General features: G+C 40.6%; 2 protein-coding genes across 11 annotated transcripts in view; one reads left to right on the top strand and one right to left on the bottom strand.

The window, feature by feature from the left end:
* The window catches only part of ppig (peptidylprolyl isomerase G (cyclophilin G)), a 49,483-nt gene extending 41,517 nt beyond the window's left edge, over positions 1–7,966 (bottom strand). Inside the window, exons 1-3 of one of the 4 annotated variants that reach the window (XM_043693655.2) lie at positions 7,813–7,963; positions 3,241–3,343; positions 942–1,032 (exon numbers count right to left, since the gene is read on the bottom strand). The gene's annotated coding sequence lies outside the window, so the exon portion shown is untranslated. Of the gene's footprint in view, positions 1–941; positions 1,033–3,240; positions 3,344–7,812 lie in introns of all 4 variants that reach the window. The other 3 variants (XM_043693658.2, XM_043693659.2, XM_043693654.2) reach the window with 3 other exon arrangements.
* Positions 7,967–8,145: 179 nt separating this feature from the next.
* Positions 8,146–22,627, top strand: part of fastkd1 (FASTK mitochondrial RNA regulator 1) — a 54,063-nt gene continuing 39,581 nt past the window's right edge. For 3 of the 7 annotated variants that reach the window (XR_006312141.2, XM_043693664.2, XM_043693660.2), the window contains exons 1-3: positions 8,146–8,262; positions 17,671–18,167; positions 19,160–19,228. Coding sequence is in view for 6 of the 7 variants with exons in the window: in XM_043693664.2 (XP_043549599.1) it covers positions 17,818–18,167; positions 19,160–19,228 (419 nt within the window). In the remaining variant the exon portion in view is untranslated. Of the gene's footprint in view, positions 8,263–8,473; positions 8,672–17,670; positions 18,178–19,159; positions 19,229–22,627 lie in introns of those variants that run through there. The other 4 variants (XM_043693662.2, XM_043693661.2, XM_043693663.2 and 1 more) reach the window with 4 other exon arrangements.

Raw genomic sequence — 22,627 nt, 5'->3', positions numbered from 1 at the left:
ATTTATTCAATTCTTCCTTCCTTCCTTCCCTCCTCCCTCCTCTAAGTAGTTAAAGCTCTCTCTAACAATACCTATGATAGAGCTGAAAATTCATTTAATTTTGAAAAGTTCTTACAGAAAATATTTGTAAAATATGCATGATCAGAATAAATATTCACATAAAATTCTTTGCACCCTACTGCTCTAGGTAAAAAGGGCTTAAAGGTTGCTCCAGAGAGTCTTAAGGTCAAAAGTTACTAACTGCCAACAGTCTGCCTAATTCAGATTGTTAGCAAGTGTTTAAAATAGCATATACATATGGATGCTTCAAAATTGTTCTACAATCAATAAAAATCAATTATTGCTTACACTTGTTATTACCTATCAATTTACACTCCAGTACATCAATCACACTCATGATTTGGCAAACTTGCGCATTTATAGAAGTAGAAACAATAATGAGCTAGAAAAGAATAATTGTTCCATCCAACCTGTCAATGTTGTTTTGATACTTTATGCATCACAGTAAAGCTTTCTCTACTCATCAGAGTCACCTTTTGTTGTGCTGTGTCGTGTCGCCATTGTCTTACCAGACCATAGGGGCTGCTCTCTCATCAGAGAGAAGTGACTGGTGGTGATTTAACCTGAGGGCCACCAGACCTCAGGTGAGGGAAGAGGTCGAGAAGGAGATTCCTTCATGGTAACCTCAAACCGTTGCTGGGAATTGAACCCACGCTATTGGCATCACACTGCTCTGCAAACCAATGATCCAGGCAACTGAGCTAAACCAAGTCACCTCTAGAAAGGGGCAAAATCCCAGGCAGGAATTCCAGTCATTTAAGGGGAGAAAGCCAAGAAAACTTCTCGCTGACTCCTTAAGTCTACTAAAACTAGTTGAGAACAAAATTGCAAACGTTACAACAGAATACCAACGTTTTGTACAAAATTATTGCCAATCTTACCTAGAAACAGATCCAGTTCTCTCTTGAAAGACTACATCAAATTAAGATCCATTACATGAACCAGCAATCTGTTCCATGGATCCACTTCTCTCTGGGGGAAAAAAAAACTAGCTAACATACAACATCATTCTTCCCTTCCTAACATGTGGTTCTCCTCATTTGTGTGTTAAAATATTTGGCTCACAACAACACATTTTTGTTAATTCCAAATTTTATTAGTCTCTAGGACTTGAAGTGATGCTTTTCCAAAAAAACTTAGCATTTTATATGTACCAAACTAGGAACTTAAGTTTGTGGCGCTCCTGTTCATCCTTTCTATAACTTCAATATCACCCATGAGAAAAACCAAAAAACAATGCAATTTCCTAACTGGCTTTTTGGACATTGAGAGAATCAAGGAATATAGGAATAGAGATGGAAACTAGAGTTGACAGACATATCATGTTCATACTGAATGCAGGGCTAGCTTTGGAGCGATGACCTTGCCTTATCCTGCTTTTAATGTTTTTTGGTGCATAATTGAGGCTGAATTAAAGTCTTGTGTAAGGACAATATGTCATATTTTGTTTTACAATGAATTATCCTGTAAACACAATCAAGAACATGCTATTTTAGGTATAGCTTAACAGGATTTGTCACAAATCTTTCCAAAAGTGATTCATTTTAAAAGCCAAAATTCTTTACTTTCCCACTTGCTTCAATTCCATTCCCCGGAGGACCTATGTACATATGATGAATACGTAGTGAATTCTGGATTCTGGTTGGTCGGTTGGGGCCGTGGGTAGTTCAAGGTCAAGCTGTTTTATCGTTTTGAAACCAAAGAAAACTTTCTGGTTACTTATCTATAAACTGATGTTCTAATTATTTTGAGCATCCAGCTAAATTGTGTTAAATCTGATTAAAACATAATCCAAGCTTTTCAATATTAAATATTATGAGGCATGTGACAAGCTTTTTTTACAGGGATGTTGGGTCAAGGATGATTTCGAGTGCAGAATAGATTGGCATGTGAATCAGTTAACTGGTCTGGATACACACTGCACCAGTGCATTGCCTATCCAAACTGCCCTAGTGAATTCTTCTTAGGTTTTACTCACTACAACTTTATGCAAGCAGTGCCCAATTTCCAAACAAGTCCAGGTTTTAGATAGCCGACTTTGACGGCAACAGACCTGCGTGACCTCTATTTTTGGTGATTGCTAGACACAGTGTTTTCCTTATTCAACGTGTGAGAGTAATACTTCAGTAGTGAAGACCAAGAAATTTAGAAAATTTCCCAGCTATGTGGTGACCACAAAAAAAGGACAATTCCAATCTGGCCAGTTATTGACCTCGCACTTTACTATTGATTATCAGCAAGGTAATGTAAGAGGTTGACATTGCATTGTCGACATTGCTAAGCAACGAACTGGTTACTCACACTAAATTGGGGTTCTACCAGGGTGATGACGTTACAGCTTTGGTCCAAACATAAACAAAAGAAAGCACTGGATTCCACAGCTGGCCAGAGAATACCTGCCCTTGACATTAATGGATTATATAACAGAGTATGGCTTCAAGGAGTCCTAGCAAAATGGGAGTAAATGCGAATTGGCGGAAAGCTCCCGCTGGTTGGAGATACACCTAACTGGAATTCAATAATCTTAGTCCCAGGCATCACTACAGGAAGTCCTTGAGTTTGTGAACAAGGTGCAACCATCTACAGCTGTTTCATCAATAATCATACCTCAATCATAACGTCAGACAAGGGGATGATTGCTGATTATTGAAGAACATTTTGTACCATTCACTAATCAGATTTTGAAGCAATCTATGTTCACATGCAGCAAGACTTGGAAAACATTCAAACTTGGGATGATAAGTGGCAAATAACACTTGTGTTACACAAGTACTGGCAAGTGACCATCTTCAACAAGGGAGAACCAACCACGACCTTGACATTCATGAATCCTCCAATGCCAACATGATGGAGTTTACTATTAGCCAGACTCTGAACCAGATGAGCATTTAAAATACTATTGCTATAATAGTAAGTCAAAGTAGGAATACTGTGGTGAGTAAATCAGTTCCTATCTTGAAATGCCAGTCCAACCAACTAGAAGGCCCGAGTCAGGAGTTTGATGAAATACTCTCCATTTGTCTAGATGGATGCAATTTCAACAACAATCAAGAAGCTCAACACAATCCAGGACAAAGCAGTCACCTTGCATAAAATCTTTAACATTCACTTGCTCCAGCACTGATGCACAGTTGAAGTAATACAATTGTAACATCTACAAGATACACTGCAGCAACTTACCAAAACTCCTTTGACAGTACCTTTGAAACCCATGACCCCATCACCTTGAAGGATAAGAGCAATGGAGGCACATGAGCATCACCACTGCAAACTCCTTTCTAAACTGGGTATGTAGAAGAAAAAGATGTAAACTTCAAAAAATTGCCAGCAAAATGGGTGAAACCTACAAACTGTAAACGTTTTTTAGTAATATCAATTATTCCATGTACATACCAAAAGTTATAGCTTCCACCATAACTAGTTTCTGCATTTGAAGGACAATGCTTTAAGAACTGGCAACATGATTTTGTATAGGATTCCATCAGAAGAAATTGTTACGTACATTTTTATTGTAGAAAATAGACAGGAATAACTACCATTGTTATATTTCCACCCTATTACCTACTCGGACCCCGGGGGTGCAGAATCAAAGATATTTGAAGGAATTTGAAGATTTTACTGTTCCTTTTGAAGTGTTCTGACATCTTTTGCGAATTGTCCATCCTTGAAATTCAAATTTAATGTTTCCATTCTTGCTTTTTCCTATCTGTTCCAAGTTTTGATTTTTTGCTGTTTTATGAATATTGAAGTTGTGAGCCAATGTGACAGAATTATTTGCAGGCAAGCACAACTTGATACACACACATGTACACATGCAATGATATCCAAAATGTCACCTACCATGTCAAATATAGAAATTATAACATCACTATATAATTCCAAAAAAATGTACATGATACTATGCAATCAAAGAAAAGAACAATGTGTTTGTGCATGAAAACATACTGAAATAAAATCAACCTATTTTGGACTATAATCTTTCAAAGTTATATGAAAAGCATTTGCCAGAGGACTTCAGAGCGACAAATATAACCTTGTCTTTAAAGAGAAGCAAATAAATAACACATAAAAGGTAGTTAGTCATCATTTGTTAGCAAACTGAGGTGGGGGGGTGGGGGGAGTCCAGAACTAGAGGGCATAGGTTCAGGGTGAGAGGGGAAGATATAAAAGGGACCTACGGGGCATCTTTTTCACGCAGGGGGTGGTGCATGTATGGAATGAGCTGCCAGACAGAAAATGGTGGAGGCTGGTACAATTACAGCATTTAAAAACACATCTGGATGGGCATATGAATAAGTCGGGTTTAGAGGGATATGAGCTAAGTGCTGGCAAATGGGACTAAATTAGGCAAGGATATCTGGTTTGTATGGACGAGTTGGACTGAAGCGTCTGTTTCTGTGCTGTACATCTTTATGACTCTACTGGAATCCATAATATTAGGTGGAAGGACTAAATGCTTGAGACAAAATAATGAATCATGAATCAGGGTCAGTGGATCTAGTTTACAGAGGACAACTAGACTTGTCCTACCTGAAATTCTTTGAAGAAACAAATGAATATGCAATGGCTTAGACATTTCAAAAAGCACTCGGTCTGGTACCACAGGAGGCAGGCGACAATGATAATGTGATCACATGAACAAAGCAGTGGTTGAAGACAGTGGCAAAGAATAAAGGATAGAAAGCAAAGGAGAAGGGAAAAATGCTTGACCAGACATATGGCATAAGCGGCATTCCATTAGTCCACCCTTGTATTTACTACATATGAAAATTTCCTGCATTTGGTTACAGAAGGAGCAACAACTAAACTTGCTGCTGGCTCCAATTTTGGTCATTTGGATCATGCGAATTGTGTAGGTGGATATAGACTGGACTAGCAGAACAGTTGTGATTAGATTAATTAGATTCACTACAGTGTGGACACAGGCCATTCAGCCCAACCAGTCCACATCGACCCTCTGAAGAGTAACTCACCCAGACCCATTTCCCTCTGACTATTGCACCTAACACTATGGGCAATTTAGCATGGCCAATTCACCTGGCCTGCACATCTTTGGACAGTGGGAGGAAACCGGAGCACCCGGAGAAAACCCATGCAGACACGGGGAGAATGTGCAAACTCCACATGAACAGTCGCCTGAGGCTGGAATCGAACCTGGGACTCTGGTGCTGTGAGGCAGCAGTGTTAATCACTGAGCCATCGTACCGCCCCGTGGATGTAGAAAGTATTTTTTAAAAGAATCAAGAAACAAAATAAATCTTAAATGGATTGACTCAGCAGAGGGACCTCAATATCCATACAGATAGTCATAACATCGGCCAAAAAACAAAAACAGAATTTGTGCCGGGATTTTAATATAAATGGAAGGAGATAAAACAGACTTACAAAAGATGTTGGTTAGAACAGTTACCTTACTGTTATGCTTGGGCACCCTTTATATGAAGGCAATGATGATATACTACTAAAATTTACTCGATGGTTTGAAAAAGGGGTTAGGAGGTATGAAGTTTGATTTGGGTTTGTATTCTTTTCAGATACAATTGTAAAACAATTAAGAGTCAACTGGTTGAGGTCTTCAAGGCTATGACAGACTACAATATGCATAGCAACAGCTGCAAAATTTATTCTATTGACTGACAGTGTGGACAGAAATTTTAAAGAAAACACGTTATTTGAAATAAAGCTTAAAAAGTTTATTCAAAAACAGTAGATGAAATGTGGAATTTAGTCCACAGATTCTGTTAAGGGAATTACATCATTATGTAGGGAGAATGGTAAAACAATGTTTATGTTAGAATATTCTAATGTATTTTTAAAATAACTATGGCAACATAGTCAGTTTTGATGGCTGTGCACCTCAAAAGTCTGGAGAGTCTAAACAATGATAAATCTTTCGGCAGCTTGTTTAAATTATATTGTCTCAACATTTTTTATAATTTTAAAAATATTTATTGCTGAAAGTATTCAACAGCAATAAGCATTATTTTAATAAATGCATCTTCTCTCGACTCTTCCACTGTCTAATTTGTCAATACTGACAGTGTGAAATCCAATACTATACAAACAAGTTTGATCTGTCCCTTAGCCACTAACTCTACCCCTTTCCCTGACCACTGTCTACGAATGATCCAAATTGCTCAAATGCATAGCACTGTAATTGATCCAGAAATCACCTTCCAATCATCTATCTGCTTCATCACCAAAAACATCCACTTCTACCTCCAAAACATTCTTCAGACAGTCAGCACAGACCAGACAGCTGGACAGTTGCCCTTTTGTGCTGTAACTGTTTTATGATTCTGCTCCTGTCTCATTGGTGCTGAAATCCATTGTTTTACACCACTACACTTGAATATTTCAACAGTCCCTGACTGGTTTTCCTCCTTTCACCCTCTATAAATAAGATAATGAAAAGCTCTTCTGCCTTATTCTAACTCTCACTAAGTCTTGTTTACCAACCTGTTTGTTAACCTATAATCAATGCCAGAGCCAAAAATGACTAATTTAAAAGTGCCATTCTGGTTTACATATTTCTTATGTTTCACCCATCTCTTTATCTGTAATCTCCTACAGTCCTGCAACAAGATCCCTCAATTTTCATTGTTCCATAAAGATAACCCACCAGTTTGGAGATTCTGTTCAAAAACCACTTCTCCTCAATACCCTAGACCACAAGACTAAGATACAAGCACAGACTTAGGCCATTTAGCCCTTCAAGTCTGCTCCATCACTCAATCAAGGCTGATATGCTTCTCAACCCCATTCTCCTACCTTTGTCCCAACTTTGATCTCCTTAATCATGAACCTATCTCTAACTTAATACACTCAATGACTTGGTCTCCACAGATTCACCACCCTCTACAATCAATCTTTTGGTCATCTATCACAATATCACATTATGTGACTGATGTTAAAATTTAGTTTGCCAACACTCCCCGAAACACCTTAAGATGGCTTTCAATGCTAAAGCATGACCAAAATGCAAGTTTGCTCTTGGAATAATTAAGAATGCCACTCAATTTAAAATATTTTGACAGGAGTTAATTCTTATTTGCTGCATTTGCATTGAAGAAAATAATTATATAACTATTAAGGGTCAAACTTTTATAAAAGGGATTTTTTTTTAAAAGTTGGAGTTTCAATATCGTTTAGGCCTCAACGAGTTTACCAATAAAACAAATTGCACCCAATGATAATCACTGGTAGAAATTATTCCAATTTTCAAGTTTTACTTGAATTTGAGTGAGATGATGATTAGATTACTAAATATAACTACATGAGGAAATTGTATGGATTGTGTTAAAACAGGTATTTCGATGGCTTTCAACATCAACTTCTCTGCAATCTGCAAGCACCCCTTCACACCCAGGCCGCCAAACAAACTCCATTGATTTCCAAGAAGCAACTACCATAGAAATGACTGCAATAAACTCTTGGGTGTCATGTCTTGGCCCAGTTTACATCAAAATTGAAGTACCATTTGATATACCACTACTATAATATTTCAGTACGTCTGCCCGATCAATTTATGTCGTTCATTACCCGAAGTTTGGAAATGGAAACGAAAGCAAACACACTGATGGAACAAGACGTTTATTCAGAACCTCTCGAGTGTCTTTTTTTACCCATCACCGGCACCCTGTAAATTAAAGTCCTCTCCCCGTGAATTTTGAAAGATATTGTAAGCAAATGCAGACGCTGTACGAAAATACCAAACGAGACCGTCTCCAAACCAGCGGAAAAAAAACTCACTTCACCCAACAACGTCCACCCCACAGCTCCCTAAACCAGAGTAGGCTCCCGAAGGGCGCAGTGGGCCGTTGCACCGGGTACCGATTCCGGGCTTTCAACCCGCTCGCAATCCCACTCCGGGCCCAACAACGTTAAACCTCATTCACCAGGCTCCGAGTAGCTACAACCACACATGCTTCACTCACTCCCGCGCCCGGCACCCCTATTGGCCTAAACACATCACCCCGCAGCTTCGAACTGACTTCGGACATCGCTACTGGTCGACATAAACGTCAATCATGTACACATCCCGCCCCATCCACTCGGCGTTAGCAGGTTAGGTTGCGCGGTAGCCGCTCTCTGACGGGTTTGTGTTGGTGCGTATTGCGTTATGCGGTGGAGGACAACTGGGATCCACCATCTACTCGAGTCTCCGGATCGTGGCCTCGCCAATGGTGGCCGAGCTATCAGGTAAAATCAGTACAGAGGTTGGGAGAGGAGTAATTGAGATTGAAAAGGGAGAGAATGACTAACCGCTCCGCGGGGGTATGGTGTTTGTTGGTGGGTGTTATGGCTGGAACAGTTCATGAATCTTTCTCGGCCTCTTTAAAATGAAAATGGCGCTGCCAGTACGTCAGTACCTTCGAGAAACCGGTGCGTTTCGGCGGCTCGAACTGACGAGGCTGCAATCAGTGAGTGGAGGCCGATTCAGAGTTCGCCTGTTGGGGGCAGAGCAGCCCCCGGCGCTGCGAACTGTACCTCGGTATCCCGGCTTCAAGACACTTCGTGTGCCGACTCCCCAACTCTTCCCAGCTGTCTGCAGCCGAGCTGGAGGATCGCTGGATGGGAGAAGGTGATGTTTCGGCCCTGATACCTGTATGTAAGGACAGCTGCTCACCTAGCCTTTATAGTAGAAGCAATTGAAGTTTGAACATAAGTGCCGCGGTCTCCACGAAGGTTAGAGAGGGTCGCAGCGAAAAGGGAACAGAAAACAGAACTTTTTATCCATCAGCGTCCGGCATTGAAATACACTTTGTGTTTCTCTTACCCATTGAGTTCTCTATTTGTGCAAAGTGATGATTAAAATCAGTTAGATTTTGTTTTTAGGGCCTATGCTTCGGAATTTGCATCATGCAAATATATTGTCGTGAAGACCACACCAATATTGAACCATTGATAGGATACAGAAGGAAAGGAAGCCATTTGGCCAACCTTGTCGCTTGTGTTACTACTCTCCTGCCTTTTCCCCATAACCCTACCGAGTTTTTTATTTTCTGATAATTTTATGCTATTATTGAATCTCCCACCACGTACTATCAGAGACAATTTGTGTAATAAAAGTAATACAGTAATTCAGTTTGCATAAGGGTTAGGTAACTCTGATTATTATTAATATTGTGGAGGAATCATTCTTGGAATGTATGCAAGATTTTTTTTAAACAGCAGTGTTGAGCAACCAATGAGAGAATGGGCCATTTTTTGATCTAATATTGTTCAATGAAACAGGGCTAATTAATGAATCTAATTGTAAAGGAATCTATATGAAACAGAGACCATAAAATGGTAGATTTTTATGTCAAGTGTGAAAGTGAACTTGTTCATTCAGTAATTGAGGTCTTGCGGAGTCAATGACTGAGTGGTATTGACAGTCGAATTAGTAAGTCAGAAACCCAAGTAATGTTTTTGATGACCCAGGTTTGAATCCTACCTGAGCAGATGTATTTTAATTAAAACTTTAAAAACTGGATTTAAACACCATTGTTGTAAAATCCATCTGGATCACTTTAGGGAACCCAGACCCAAGCAATGTGGTTGACTCTTAACTGCCCTCCAGCAAGCTTGAAAGGGGAAAAAACACAGTCCTCATCACTAATGCCTGACATAGTTATGTGCATGAAATCACATCTTGTAAACAATATCCCAAAACAGTAGGACAGACCCAACAGAAGTAGTGGCACATTGGTACACAGTCAAGATGGACCTATGCCAGGAGTCTTCAAAAGTGACTCCAGACCCCATCTACCCAACAATGTGGAAAATTGCTCAGATGTGTCTGGTACACAAAAGGAAAGGAAAAATCCAACCTGACAAATCCAGCCCCATCAATCTACTTTCGATCATCATCAGTAAAGTGATAGAAGGTGCCATCACGAGCAGCACCTCATTAGTAATAGCCTGTTCACTTACACACAATTTAGGTTCCACCTCATTATAACCTTGGTCTAAACATTGACAAAGGACCTGAATTCCAGAGGTGAGATGAGAGTGAAAGCTCTTGACCAGGCTGCATATGACCAAGCATGGCATCAATTAGCCCGAGCAAAACTGGAGTCTGTGGGAATTTGGGGAAGACTCTTTGCTGGTTGGAGTCATACCTGGCACAAAGAAAGACGATTGTGGTAGTTGGAACCCTGTCATCTCAGCTCCAGAACAACCTTACAGGAGTCCTTAGAGTTTCTCAGAGTAATGTCCTTGACCCAACAAACTCCAGTTGATTCATCAATGACCATCCCTCCATTATAAGATCAGAGGCAGGAATGTTTGCTGATGACTGCACAATGTATAGCACCATTTGCGATTTCTCTAAGATTGAAGCAGTTTGTGTCAAAATGCAGCACGACCTTGACAGTATCCAGGGTTGGGTTGGCAAGTGGCAAGTAACGTTTTGGTCCACAAAATGCCAGGTATTGACCATCTCCAACAAAAGAGAATCTAACCACTGTCCCTTGAGTTTCAATGACATTACCATCGCGAAAGTTACCATGGCTCCTCAGACAGCACTTTAGAAACTCATGACTACTTCCACCAAGAAGGACAAGGGTAGCAGATATGTGGGAACACTACCACATGCAAGTTCCCCTTCAAGCCACTCACTATTCTGACTTGGAAATATATTGCTTTTCCTGCACTCGCTTAGTCAAAATCCTGGAATTCCTTCCCTTTGTGGATCAACCGACACCATTTGGACTGCAACAGTTCAGGAAAGCAGCTCACCACCCCTTCTAGAGGGCAACTAGGGATGAGCAATAAATGCTGGCCAACCAGCAATGCCCACATCCACAAGCGAATTTTAAAAAATAAAATGCTCTGCTACCAACATCCTGGAAATTACCATTGACAAGAACTGAACTAGCCATATAAGTACTGTGGCTACAAGAATAGATAAGATGAATCTTGCAGCATCTAAATCACTTGACTCTCAAAGCCGGTTCACCATGTGTAAAACACTAGTCGGGCGTGTGATGGAATACTCTCCAATTGGCTGAATGACTGCAGCTTCGACAACACTTAAAGATTGATACCATTCAGGACAAAGCAGCCCACTTGCTTGTTACCAGTCCACAAACATTCATTCCCTTTAGCAAAGCTCAGTTGCAGCAGAATTTTCCATCTACATAGTGTACTGCAGGAATTTTCCAGGCTCCTTAGATGGCACCTTCCAAACCCATGACCTCTATCATCCATAAAGTCAACAGCAGCAGTTACGTAGAAACAACACTACCTGCAAGTTCCCTTACAAGCTACTCTCCATCTGGATTTGGAAACAGAGATCCATTCCTTAGCACTGCTGCATCAAAATCCTGGGACTACGTCCCTAATGGCACTGTGGGTCTATCTACAGCCAACAGACTGCAGCAGTTCAAGACATTCAGGGGCGGCATGCTGGCTCAATGGTTAGCATTGTTGCCTCACAGCACCAGGATCCCAGGTTCAATTCCAGCCTTGGGTGACTGTGTGGAGTTTGCACATTCTCCCTGTTTCTGCGTGCGTTTCCTCCGGGTGCTCCGGTTTCCTCCCACAGTCCAGATCAGGTGAATTGGCCTTGCTAAATTGCCCGTAGTATTAGGTGTGTTAGTCAGAGGGAATTGGGTCTGGGTGGGTTACTCTTCAGAAAGTCGGTGTGGACTGGTTGGGCCGAAGGGCCTGTCCCCACACTGTAGGGAATCTAATCTAATCTAATCTAATCTAAACGTAGCTCACCATCACCACCTTCGTGGGAAACTAGAGATGGTAATAAATGTTGGCCCAGCCAATGATGCCCACATCTCCTAAATGAATGAATTAAAAACTGCTGAGGAGCAGATTGGGGAAACTGTTTGAAGAAATAGCTAGCGTCTTTTTTTTAAAAAGTGAGAAATAAATTATAATGCATTCTTTTAATGCACAAAAATCCAACAAATGAAGCCTTCCAAAACCCACACAAATGGAAATTGCTGAAGAGACTCAGTAGGTGTGGCAGCATCTGTTTCAACTCAAAATATTAACTGTTTTCTCTCCACACATGCAGCCAGAGTTACTGAGTTTCTCGAGCAATTTCCATTTTTGTTTGTTTCACATCTCCAGCTTCAATGGTTTTCGTTTTTTATTTGAAGTGAAGCTTTCTAACGTGTGGTCATTAGATTATATGACAGAGATGTGTAAAGTTGCCAAAATGTGGCAAGTGAGAGGATTGGGTGTATTTTAGAAGTCCGCAATGGAGAAGCAGGAAGATTGTGTAAGAAAGAGAAAATGGAATGAGTAAAGTAATAAGGAATATGAAAAAGAACTAAAATATTCGATGGATATTTAGAAAAGAAAAGTGTGAAAATGTGGGTTATAAGCAAGTCAGCAGACTTTACAATGCATTAGCAGATGCTAGGGAAACTAAACAATACAGATTACAGAGGAGGAAGTGCTGGATGTCCTGAAACGGCTAAAGGTGGATAAATCCCCAGGTCCTGATCAGGTGTACATAAGAACTCTGTGGGAAGCTAGAGAAGTGATTGCTGGGCCTCTTGCTGAGATATTTGTATCATCGATAGTCACGGGTGAGGTGCCGGAAGACTGGAGATTGGCAAACGTGGTGCCACTGTTTAAGAAGGGTGGTAAAGACAAGGCAGGGAACTATAGACCGGTGAGCCTGACCTCTGTGGTGAGCAAGTTGTTGGAGGGAATCCTGAGGGACAGGATGTACATGTATTTGGAAAGGCAAGGACTGATTCTGGATAGTCAACATGGCTCTGTGCATGGGAAATCATGTCTCATAAACTTGATTGAGTTTTTTCAAAAAGCAACAAAGAAGCTTGATGAGGGCAGAGCAGTAGATGTGATCTATATGGACTTCAGTAAGGCATTCAACAAGGTTCCCCATGGGAGACTGATTAGCAAGGTTAGATCTCATGGAATACAGGGAGAACTAGCCATTTGGGTACAGAACTGGTTCAAAGGTAGAAGATAGAGGGTGGTGGTGGAGGGTTGTTTTTCAGACTGGAGGCCTATGACCAGTGGAATGCCACAAGGATTGGTGCTGGGCCCTCTACTTTTTGTCATTTACATAAATGATTTGGATGCGGGCATAAGAGGTACAGTTAGTAAGTTTGCAGATGACACCAAAATTGGAGGTGTAATGGATAGCAAAGAGGGTTTCCTCAGATTATAACAGGATCTGGACTGGATGGGCCAATGGGCTGAGAAGTGGCAGATGGAGTTTAATTCAGATAAATGCGTGGTGCTGCATTTTGGGAAAGCAAATCTTAGCAGGAGATATCCACTTAATGGTAAAGTCCTCAGGAGTGTTGCTGAACAAAGAGACCTTGGAGTGCAGATTCATAGCTCCTTTAAAGTGGAGTCGCAGGTAGATAGGATCGTGAAGAAGACGTTTGGTATGCTTTCCTTTATTGGTCAGAGTATTGAGTACAGGAGTTGGGAGGTCATGTTGCGGCTGTACAGGACATTGGTCAGGCCACTGTTGGAATATTGCTTGCAATTCTGGTCTCCTTCCTATCGGAAAGATGTTGTGAAACTTGAAAGGGTTCAGAAAATATTTACAAGGAAGTTGCCAGGGTTGGAGGATCTGAGCTACAGGGAGAGGCTGAACAGGCTGGAGCTGTTTTCCCTGGAACGTCAGAGGCTGAGGGGTAACCTTAGAGGTTTACAAAATTGAGGGGCATGGATAGGATAAATAGACAAAGTCTGTTCCCTGGGTTCGGGGAGTCCAGATCTAGAGGGCATAGGTTTAGGGTGAGAGGGGAAAGATATAAAAGAGACCTAAGGGGCAACATATTCACGCAGAGGGTGGTACGTGTATGGAATGAGCTGCCAGAGGATGTGGTGGAGGCTGGTACAATTGCAACATTTAAAAGGCATTTGGATGGGTATATGAATAGGAAGGGTTTGGAGGGATATGGGCCGGGTGCTGTCAGGTGGGACTAGATTGGGTTGGGACATCTGGTCGGCATGGACGGGTTGGACCGAAGGGTCTGTTTCCATGCTGTACATCTCTATGACTCTATAAAACCTTCCAGAAAAAGCAGAGGATCTATCGAGTTGTATAAATGAGGAGCTTCAAGATATTGATATTGGTGTTACTGAAAAAGTACTGGAGAGATTAATAGGATTTAAATACCTACATTCTCTGGAATCTGCATCCCAGAGTGTTGTTACCTGTGGCTGGGACAGTAGTGGGTGTTTGGTGGTTTTTCAGTGTTTTATGGAATCTGAAGTGATTTCAAAAGATTGGAAGGTGACAAGTGTAAGCCCACTATTTAAAACTGGAGGGAGTGACCAAAAACTAAGAAGCATAGATCTGTTTGCTGAACATCAGTCTTACGAAAAATGCTACAGTTCATAAACAGGTTGTGTTAACAGGTCATGTAGAAAATAAAGTTAGGATTGGACAGAGTCAACATAGACTTATGCAAGGAAAATCATGAATTCCTTGACAGTGTAACAAGGGGGGGGGGGAGGGGGGACAGTAGGTAAAGGAGAACTGTGACATGTTATATTTAGATTTTCGGAAAGCTTTTGATGTTGTCCCACATAAGAGGTGAAACAAAATTTTACCATTTGGAATTATGGGAAATATGTCAGTGTAGTTTGGGAGCTAGTTAATGGATAGAAAGCAGATAGTAAGAATGGATTGGTTATTCTCAAATGAGCAGTCTGTTACTATTGGAGTACCACAAGTATCAGTGTTTGGCTTTAGCTTTTCAAAATCTATAGCAATGATTTGTATGTCAGAAATATAATATTTCCAAGTTTGCAGATGATGCAAAGCTCCATGTTATTGAGAGTTGTGGCGAAGACACAAAGATACTTCAAAGGGATTTGGAGAGGCTAACAGATTGAGCAAAAATGTGGCAGATGGAATACAATGGGATGTCACAAGGAATTAAGGGCTACGGGGAGAACGCGGGTAAGTGGAGTTGAAATGCCCATCAGCCAAGATTGAATGGCTGAGTGGACTCGATGGGCCAAATGGCCTTACTTCCGCTCCTATGTCTTATGGTCGAAATATGATTGGGCTCATGGACCTGGGAAAGGTCAAGGCTATAAAATTATTTGAGTTATTGGAATCAAATTTTAAATTGAAAACTTTGTTGAATGAAGAAAGATGAGGAACATTGGTGTGTATCAGTGTACAGACAGCAGAGTCTTTACAGAACTGATGTTTTATTTACCTTCATACACCCTTTAGACAATTATGTCTTAGATGGCTTGAAAGAGTTTGAAGATTGACTATTGAGCCATGTGAATGCACGTTCATGACTGACAAATTGTGGGCTGGAACTTGAACCTCTGACTTTTTGGCTCAGAAGCATAAATGCTATCGGCTGAACCATACAGGCTCCTTTAACTCGGTTTTAAATAAAAAAAGGATTGCACCTTTAGGTCAACTGAAAATGTTGATAATGGGGCTCTTGTGGCACAATAAGATCAGAAGTTTTTTTTAATACACTTACTCATGGTATGGTGTCACTGGCTAAGTCAGCATTTATTGCCCATCTCAAAGGGCAATTACATCTCAACCACAATGCTATGGGCCTGGAGTCACATGTAGTCCAGACCAAGTAAGGGTGGTGGTTCATTCCCTAAAGGGTGTTTGAGAACAGCTAGATTTTTGTGACAATCTACAATGGATTCATAGTCTTCATTAGACTCTTATTTTTTATTTAATTTAAATTCCACCTTGTGCCATGGTGGGATTCGAACCCAGGTCACCCAAACATCATCTGGGATTCTGGATTAATAGTCCAGCAATAAAACCACAAATTTAGGAGCAGAGTCCCATTCCTACTACTTTAGCCATATTTTTCATTTGGCCCATCAAGTCTGCTAGTTGATCAATCATAGCTTTCTCAGACATTCTTTTGAGTTCTTCATGTAACCTTTGATCCCCTTACTGATCAAGAACCTATCTGCCTCTGTCTCAAAGACTCTTGGCTCCAAAAGCCTTCTACGGAAATGAGTTCCACAGATTCACCACTCTCTGGCTGAAGAAATTCCTCCTCATCTCATTTCTAAAGTGTTGTCCCTTCATTCTGAAACTGAGACTTTGGGTTCTAGTCTCTCCTACTCTGGAAATACCTTCTTCATGCCCACTCTGTAGGCCTCTTAAAGTTCTGTAAGTTTCAGTGTGATCTCCTTCATCCTTCTAAACTCTATCAAATACATGCCTTGAGCTCTCAACTGCTCCCCATATGATGGGCCTTTCTTCTCCAGGATCATTCTTGTCAACCTCCTCTGGACCCCTATGGAACTAGTCACTGGCTACCATCCTAAAAAAATCCCATTGTCCCCTCCTCTGCCACTTGGTCAAGGTGATGCAAAGTACTCACTCAGTTCATCTACCATTTCTTTGGAACCCAATACTACTTCTCCAGCCTCATTTTCGAGCAGTCCAAATGAATTTTTGCTATGCCTCCTGAATTACCCCCAGAGGTTCCTGCCATTGCTGTTCCATTGTCTTTATACTAGGTTCCCCTTCCAATCAACTTTGGCCAGTACATCCCTCATGTCTTTGTAGTTACCTTTTAATTGTAATACCTTACAGGACTGCTAAGTGGTTAGCACTGCTGCCTCACAGCGCTAGGGATCCAGGTTTGTTTCCAGCCTCTGGCAACTGTCTGTGTGGAGTTTGCACATTCTCCCCATGGCTGCATGTTTCTTCCGTGCGCTCCAGTTTCCTCCCACAATCCAAAGATGTGCAGGTTAGGTGAATTAGCCATGCTAAGTTGGTCATAGTGTTTAGGGATGTGTAGGTTAGGTTAGGTTAAGTGCATTAGTCAGAGATAAATGAGTAATGGGGAATGGGTTTGGGGGATGCTCTTCAGAGGGTTGGGCTGAAGGGCCTGTTTCCACACGGTAGGGATTCTAAGATACATCCATTTCAAACTTTCCCCCTCAAACTGCAGAGTGAATTCTATTATATTATGGTCATTGCCCCCTAGGGGTTCTTTCACCTTAAGTTTCCTGCCTCATTACACATCACCAAATGTGGAATTGCCTTTCCTAGTGGGCTGTTTCATAAACTGCTCCAAAAAGAATCATATCCATGAATTCATATTTTTGAGATCCTCAATCAACCTGGTCTTCCCAGTCTACCTGCATATTGAAGTCACCATAATTACTATAATGGTGTCTTTCTTACATTCCTTTCTGTCTCTTGATTTATTTTCTCCCCCACATCCTGACTACAGCCAGGAGACCTGTACATAACTCCCTTCTGAGTCATTTTTTTCTTTTTGTTTCTTCAATTCTACTTGGACAGATTCCATGCCTTCTGATTGTGTATGGCTTCTTGATATTGATTTAATTTCATTTCTTACTAACTAGGCAATCCTACCAAACTGCCTGACTGCCTGTCCTCTCGACAGGATGTGTATCCTTGGATATTTAGTTCCCAGCCAAGAGACAATGGTAATGTCCTTGCTGCTGGGAGAGAAAGCCCTGATACAGAGTGCTAGAGGTTGCTGCAGAGGTTTGTCATAACTCGTCTCAACAAATTGATTAAAAGTATCTACTGTTGATAGTGACTTCAATAATGTATTCAATATTATTTGTCTAAAATCACAAATATTTGTTTAATGTCATGTAATTGGATTTCTTCTATTTTTACAGATAATTAATACATCCTAAATGTCCTCTGGAATTTTCATTTTGTGGAGATAACAGATGTGGATTTTTGATACACAGCAGAAATATTTTGTGGTTACTTTTGGAATTTGAGAAGATCTGAAAATATACTTTAAGCTTGGAAAAAAAGACATGCTTCCAATAAAAATGCTTCTCTTGAAGCGAACATGCTGTCCTTCAATGAACTTTTATCGCCCATGGGCAATGGGTTGTGATTCCTTACTGGATCAGTTCGGCAACTGCTCCAATGAGGACCAAATATTTGACGTTGTAGGAAAAAATAAAGCCAAGCTTTCAGTGAAACATGTCGGGCATGCAATACATCTGCTCTGGCAATTTCAAAAAGAAAGGCCACAAATGTTGAGGACTATAGATTTCGTTAGAAAACATCCACAGTTCATGGTTCTTCGTGTGTTAGCTGAAAACAAGATTGACCTGATGGATGATGAAACATTGGTGGACATGTTATACAATGCACTGAGGTAACTACAGGTACTGAGACCAGTTAAATTCTTAAGAGGTTAAAGTGCACTTATTTTACACCATTGTCAACCCTCGTAGCATTGTTTTTAATTAATTCAGAGGGAGAGGGCTTTGCTGGCTCAACCAGCATTTATTGCCTGAGTTGCCCTTGAGAAGTGTGAAGGTATAAAGCGATCTGGGTTTGTTTGTACATCAGTCAATGAATGTTGACTGGCAGGTGCAGCAAGAAGGCAAAAGCAAGAAGGAAATGCCTTAATTGCATGAGGATTTAAGTTTAGAATTAGGGATGTCTTCCTGCAGTTTTATTGGGCCTTGGTGAGACCATAACTGGAACATTGCATGCAGTTTTGGTCTTCTAACATACAACATGGCATAAAGGAAGTGCAATGGAGATTCATGAGGCTGATATTTTGGATGGCAGAACTTTCCTATGAGGAGATATTGGTTTGATTGGCTCTGTTTTATTACAGTTTAGAAGAACAAGGGGATCCGATTGAAGCATGCAAAGCTCTATCAAGCTAGACAGGTTAAATGCAAAAAGAATATTTTCCCTGGTTGGACAGTCTAGCAGCAGGCAGGGGTCACTGTTTCAGTATACAAGGACTGAGATGAGGAAAAATGTTCTTCACTTAATTGGTAGCAAATCTGGAATGACAGGGAGTCAGTGAATAACACCAGCATGGAGTGTCTGTCTAAAATCCCAAGTAACTTTCTGGAAAACATTAGAATTCATAATCTAGCCCTAGACTATCCCTGAGCCATGTCAACCTTTCTTGAACTTGAGTGAAATTAGATGTTTAAGAACATTAAAATATTTCAGAAAGTGGATAACAATCCATTAAATGGTCATGCGTACAAGTCTGTTTGTTTGTTCCAGACATTTATTTTAGTTTTAGGGAGAGCCTTAATTCTCTCACATCTGAATCTATTCGTATTCATCATCATAGCTTCAAGTATAATTTAACAATATAATTTGTTGTTTCACTTGAAGGTTGAATGTTGAACCTCATGATTCAATGATACAACAATTTATGATTGAGGCATCAAGACGGATTGAAAGGTAAATGTAGCTATTTTTATTCTCATTATTTATAAGTTTAATAGTTTTGACAACTGATACAATAAAAAACAAAAAAAGTACCTCATTATGGAAATGCTGCAGAATTAATAAACCAGGTACACTGGAGAGTAATGGCACAAAGTGCAAGTGTGCAGCAAAGTACTTAAATGCCTAAAACTTCACCTTTTTATTTTAATGAGATGTGACTAAAAATGGGAAGTATTGTGCAGTTTTCTCTTGTTTGACACAATGTCTTATTTTCAGATAACACTTGGTACATAAGGTACATCATGTGTAGAATAAATTTAGTGAATACCACCAACAAAGCATCTGAATTATGTTATTTAAATAGTTAAAAATCACACAACACCAGGTTATAGTCCAACAGGTTTAATTGGAAGCACTAGCTTTCAGAGCACTGCTCCTTCAGTGCTCTGAAAGCTAGTGCTTCCAATTAAACCTGTTGGACTATAACCTGGTGTTGTGATTTTTAACTTTGTACACCCCAATCCAACACGGCATCTCCATCTCATGACTTATTTAAATGACATACCTATTGTAGTAATAACCATGAACTCCTCACTTTAGTTCCCTGCTTAATGTTTCACTTTAAAGTAAATCATTCTTTAGAGTCTGTTTCTGTAATTTATCTCGCAGTTCTTATTTTTGCACTTTGTCCATTGTCATTACTGTTCGTGGCGACATTGTGGTGTGAGGAAGTTTTCTACAAACCTCAGGACTTGGGCTGACCAGCTGTGTTTCATGACATCACTCCTACCCTACCATCCATCCCTCCTTGTTGCCATTCATTGGCTTGTTCACTTGCTTATCGCCTCACTCAAATGGTCGAAAGTACTGTTGAATTGCCACTTGACACCTATGTAGTAGAAATTTAGGAGACATTTGCTGGGATCGGGTAGTGAATACAATCACCATGGAATAGGTGGTGTTGAGGAGAGATTTGCCAGGAATTGAGAAGGTTGAGGATCGACTGACTGGAGGCTTGTGGGACTGGGGGTTGGGAACAGGCACACGGCTGGAATTAGGTTTGGGATTGGGGGTTGAACTTGGGGGAGATATCGGAATTAACTTCTGATCAGGTGTTGGAAAGACTCAGTAGGGATAATGGTGAGTCTTGCTGGAAATCAGAAGCCTAACTGCCGTTTATACATCAGTGCTTCCCAAACATTTTCCACTGTGACCACATTTCTAGGCTTGGGCCCTCAGTGAGACTTATGACAGTAGAGGTGGGTGAAGCTCCAAAGCACCTGTTTACTGACATGAGGCTGGTGACCCCAAAATTTCAGTTTACCACTCCACTTGGGGTCCTGACCGCTATTTCGGGAAACCCTGTTGGGAAAATTTGATTGACTTCAATTTGATTGGCATTGTTTTGCTTAAGTTTGCATTCTTAAAAAACACAACTAGGATGTTAAACGTAGAATTACTATTGCAAATCTGAGCATAAGGGCGGCACGTTGGCTCAGTGATTAGCACTGTTGCCTCACAGCACCAGTGACCCAGGTTCGATTCCAGCCTCAGGCGACGGTCTATGTGGAGTTTGCACGTTTTCCTCGTGTCTGCGTGGGTTTCCTCCGGGTGCTCCAGTTTCCTCCCACAATCCAAAGATGTGCAGGTCAGGTGAATTGGCCATGCTAAATTGCCCATAGTGTTAGGTGCATTAGTCAGAGGGAAATGGGTTTTGATAGTTACTCTTCGGAATGTCCGTGTGGACTTGTTAGGTCGAAGGGCCTGTTTCCACACTGTCGGGAATCTAATCTATTTTATTATGTTGTTTTCGCTGCTGTCTTCTCTGTTATGGAGATGCAATTAAAATTATAGCAATAGTGGTTGCCAAGTTGAGCATGTTAATTTTACTCAATACAGTCCATAATACCTCTTCCTTCAAGCTGTTTTCCTGTCCCTTGGAAACATTCCAATCTGAGGCATGGATAATTGATAGAATCCAAATCAAATTATTAACTATTTTAAAATATACTTTTTATTGAAGAATAGTTTTTTAAATATTACAACAAATACAAAACCATACAAAGAAAGAACACAAAACATTTTAAAGCACTCATGTACAAATGTATATATAAAAATTATCCCCAATAACTACTTAACTAAATACATAGTAACTAACAATGAACTAATAAATAATAATAATTATAATAACAATACAGCTCAGCAAAACAAAACACTAACTCGAAAATATCTTACCGGAGCCAAGTGGACTATGTGGAGAATCTTCAACTGTAAAGCATGAGTCCTGTTGCAAATTGATATCTTTCTTGCGTTTTCCCAAATATCTTCCCATGCCTCGGAGGATACCTCAACGCCGAGCTCTCTCCCCGACACCCTGCAAAGCCAATCAAACTCATCTGAGGAGTCACCCCCAGTTGATGATATAAAGTGCTGGCAGAAAGTGTACTCTTAGCAGTGAGCACCCTCCTCTCTATGTTGGATTTGTAGGGATCAGTCAAAAGTGTAGTCTTTTTTTGAATAAAATCCATAACTTGAAAGAAAACAAAAGAGGTCCCTGCTATATAGCTCATATTTCCCAGCTGAGTGATCAAAAGACATCATTGTGTCTCCCTGAAATAAATCACCCATGCAAGATACACCCCTAGCTGCCCAATGTTTGAATCCTGAATCAATCATCCCTGGTTGTAAACTCAGAATTCCCATTATAGGTGTAAGAAAAGATGTTTTGCCAATATTGCCTTCCCTCTGGTGAATTGCCCTCCATGCTTTAATAGTAATGATAACTGTTGGGTTATGGGAATATTCCTTAACTGTCCTAATTTTGTCCAAAAGTATCAAGCTAGTAAGGGGGCACTTTGCCTGAGAGGTTTTGATATGTAGCCATATTGAACGAGAGTCCCCTACAAGCCCAATCACTCTCATAATATAAAAGCGAGCTTAGTTGATAGTGTTTAACGTCTGGGAGAGACACACACACACACACAGGCAATTGCAGTTTAGCTCATTTAATAAGGGGCTGCTTATGATGCCAAATGGAAGAGCTGGACCAGCCGTTCAGTCTCCTGAACATTTGCTTATCAAAAATCAGGGGGAACGTTTATATAGGGTACAACAAACGGAGAATAATAATGAGTTATCCGACCCAACCATGAGACTAGTAGTGCCTCCAATCTTTGAAGGTCCTATTTGATTTTGTCAAATAATTGACCAAAATTAGCTCTAAACAAGAACTGGAGTGATGAATATGCCCAAATACACAAAACCCCCCTGAGACCACTTAAATAGGAATTGAGAGTCGTCCTCAAGACACAGCACCTTCGTAAGACCACCCATAGACATAGCCTCTGATTTTGCAAAATTAATCTTGTACCCTGAAAAGGCACCAAACGTACTGATGTCTTTTATCAGGTG

The sequence above is a fragment of the Chiloscyllium plagiosum genome, unplaced genomic scaffold (assembly GCF_037043375.1).
Source record: "Chiloscyllium plagiosum isolate Xiang-an unplaced genomic scaffold, Cpla_swu_hap1 HiC_scaffold_7, whole genome shotgun sequence".
NCBI lineage: Eukaryota > Metazoa > Chordata > Chondrichthyes > Orectolobiformes > Hemiscylliidae > Chiloscyllium > Chiloscyllium plagiosum.
The sequence above is the reverse complement of the archived record's forward strand: the minus strand, read 5'-3'. Positions and strand labels throughout refer to the sequence as shown.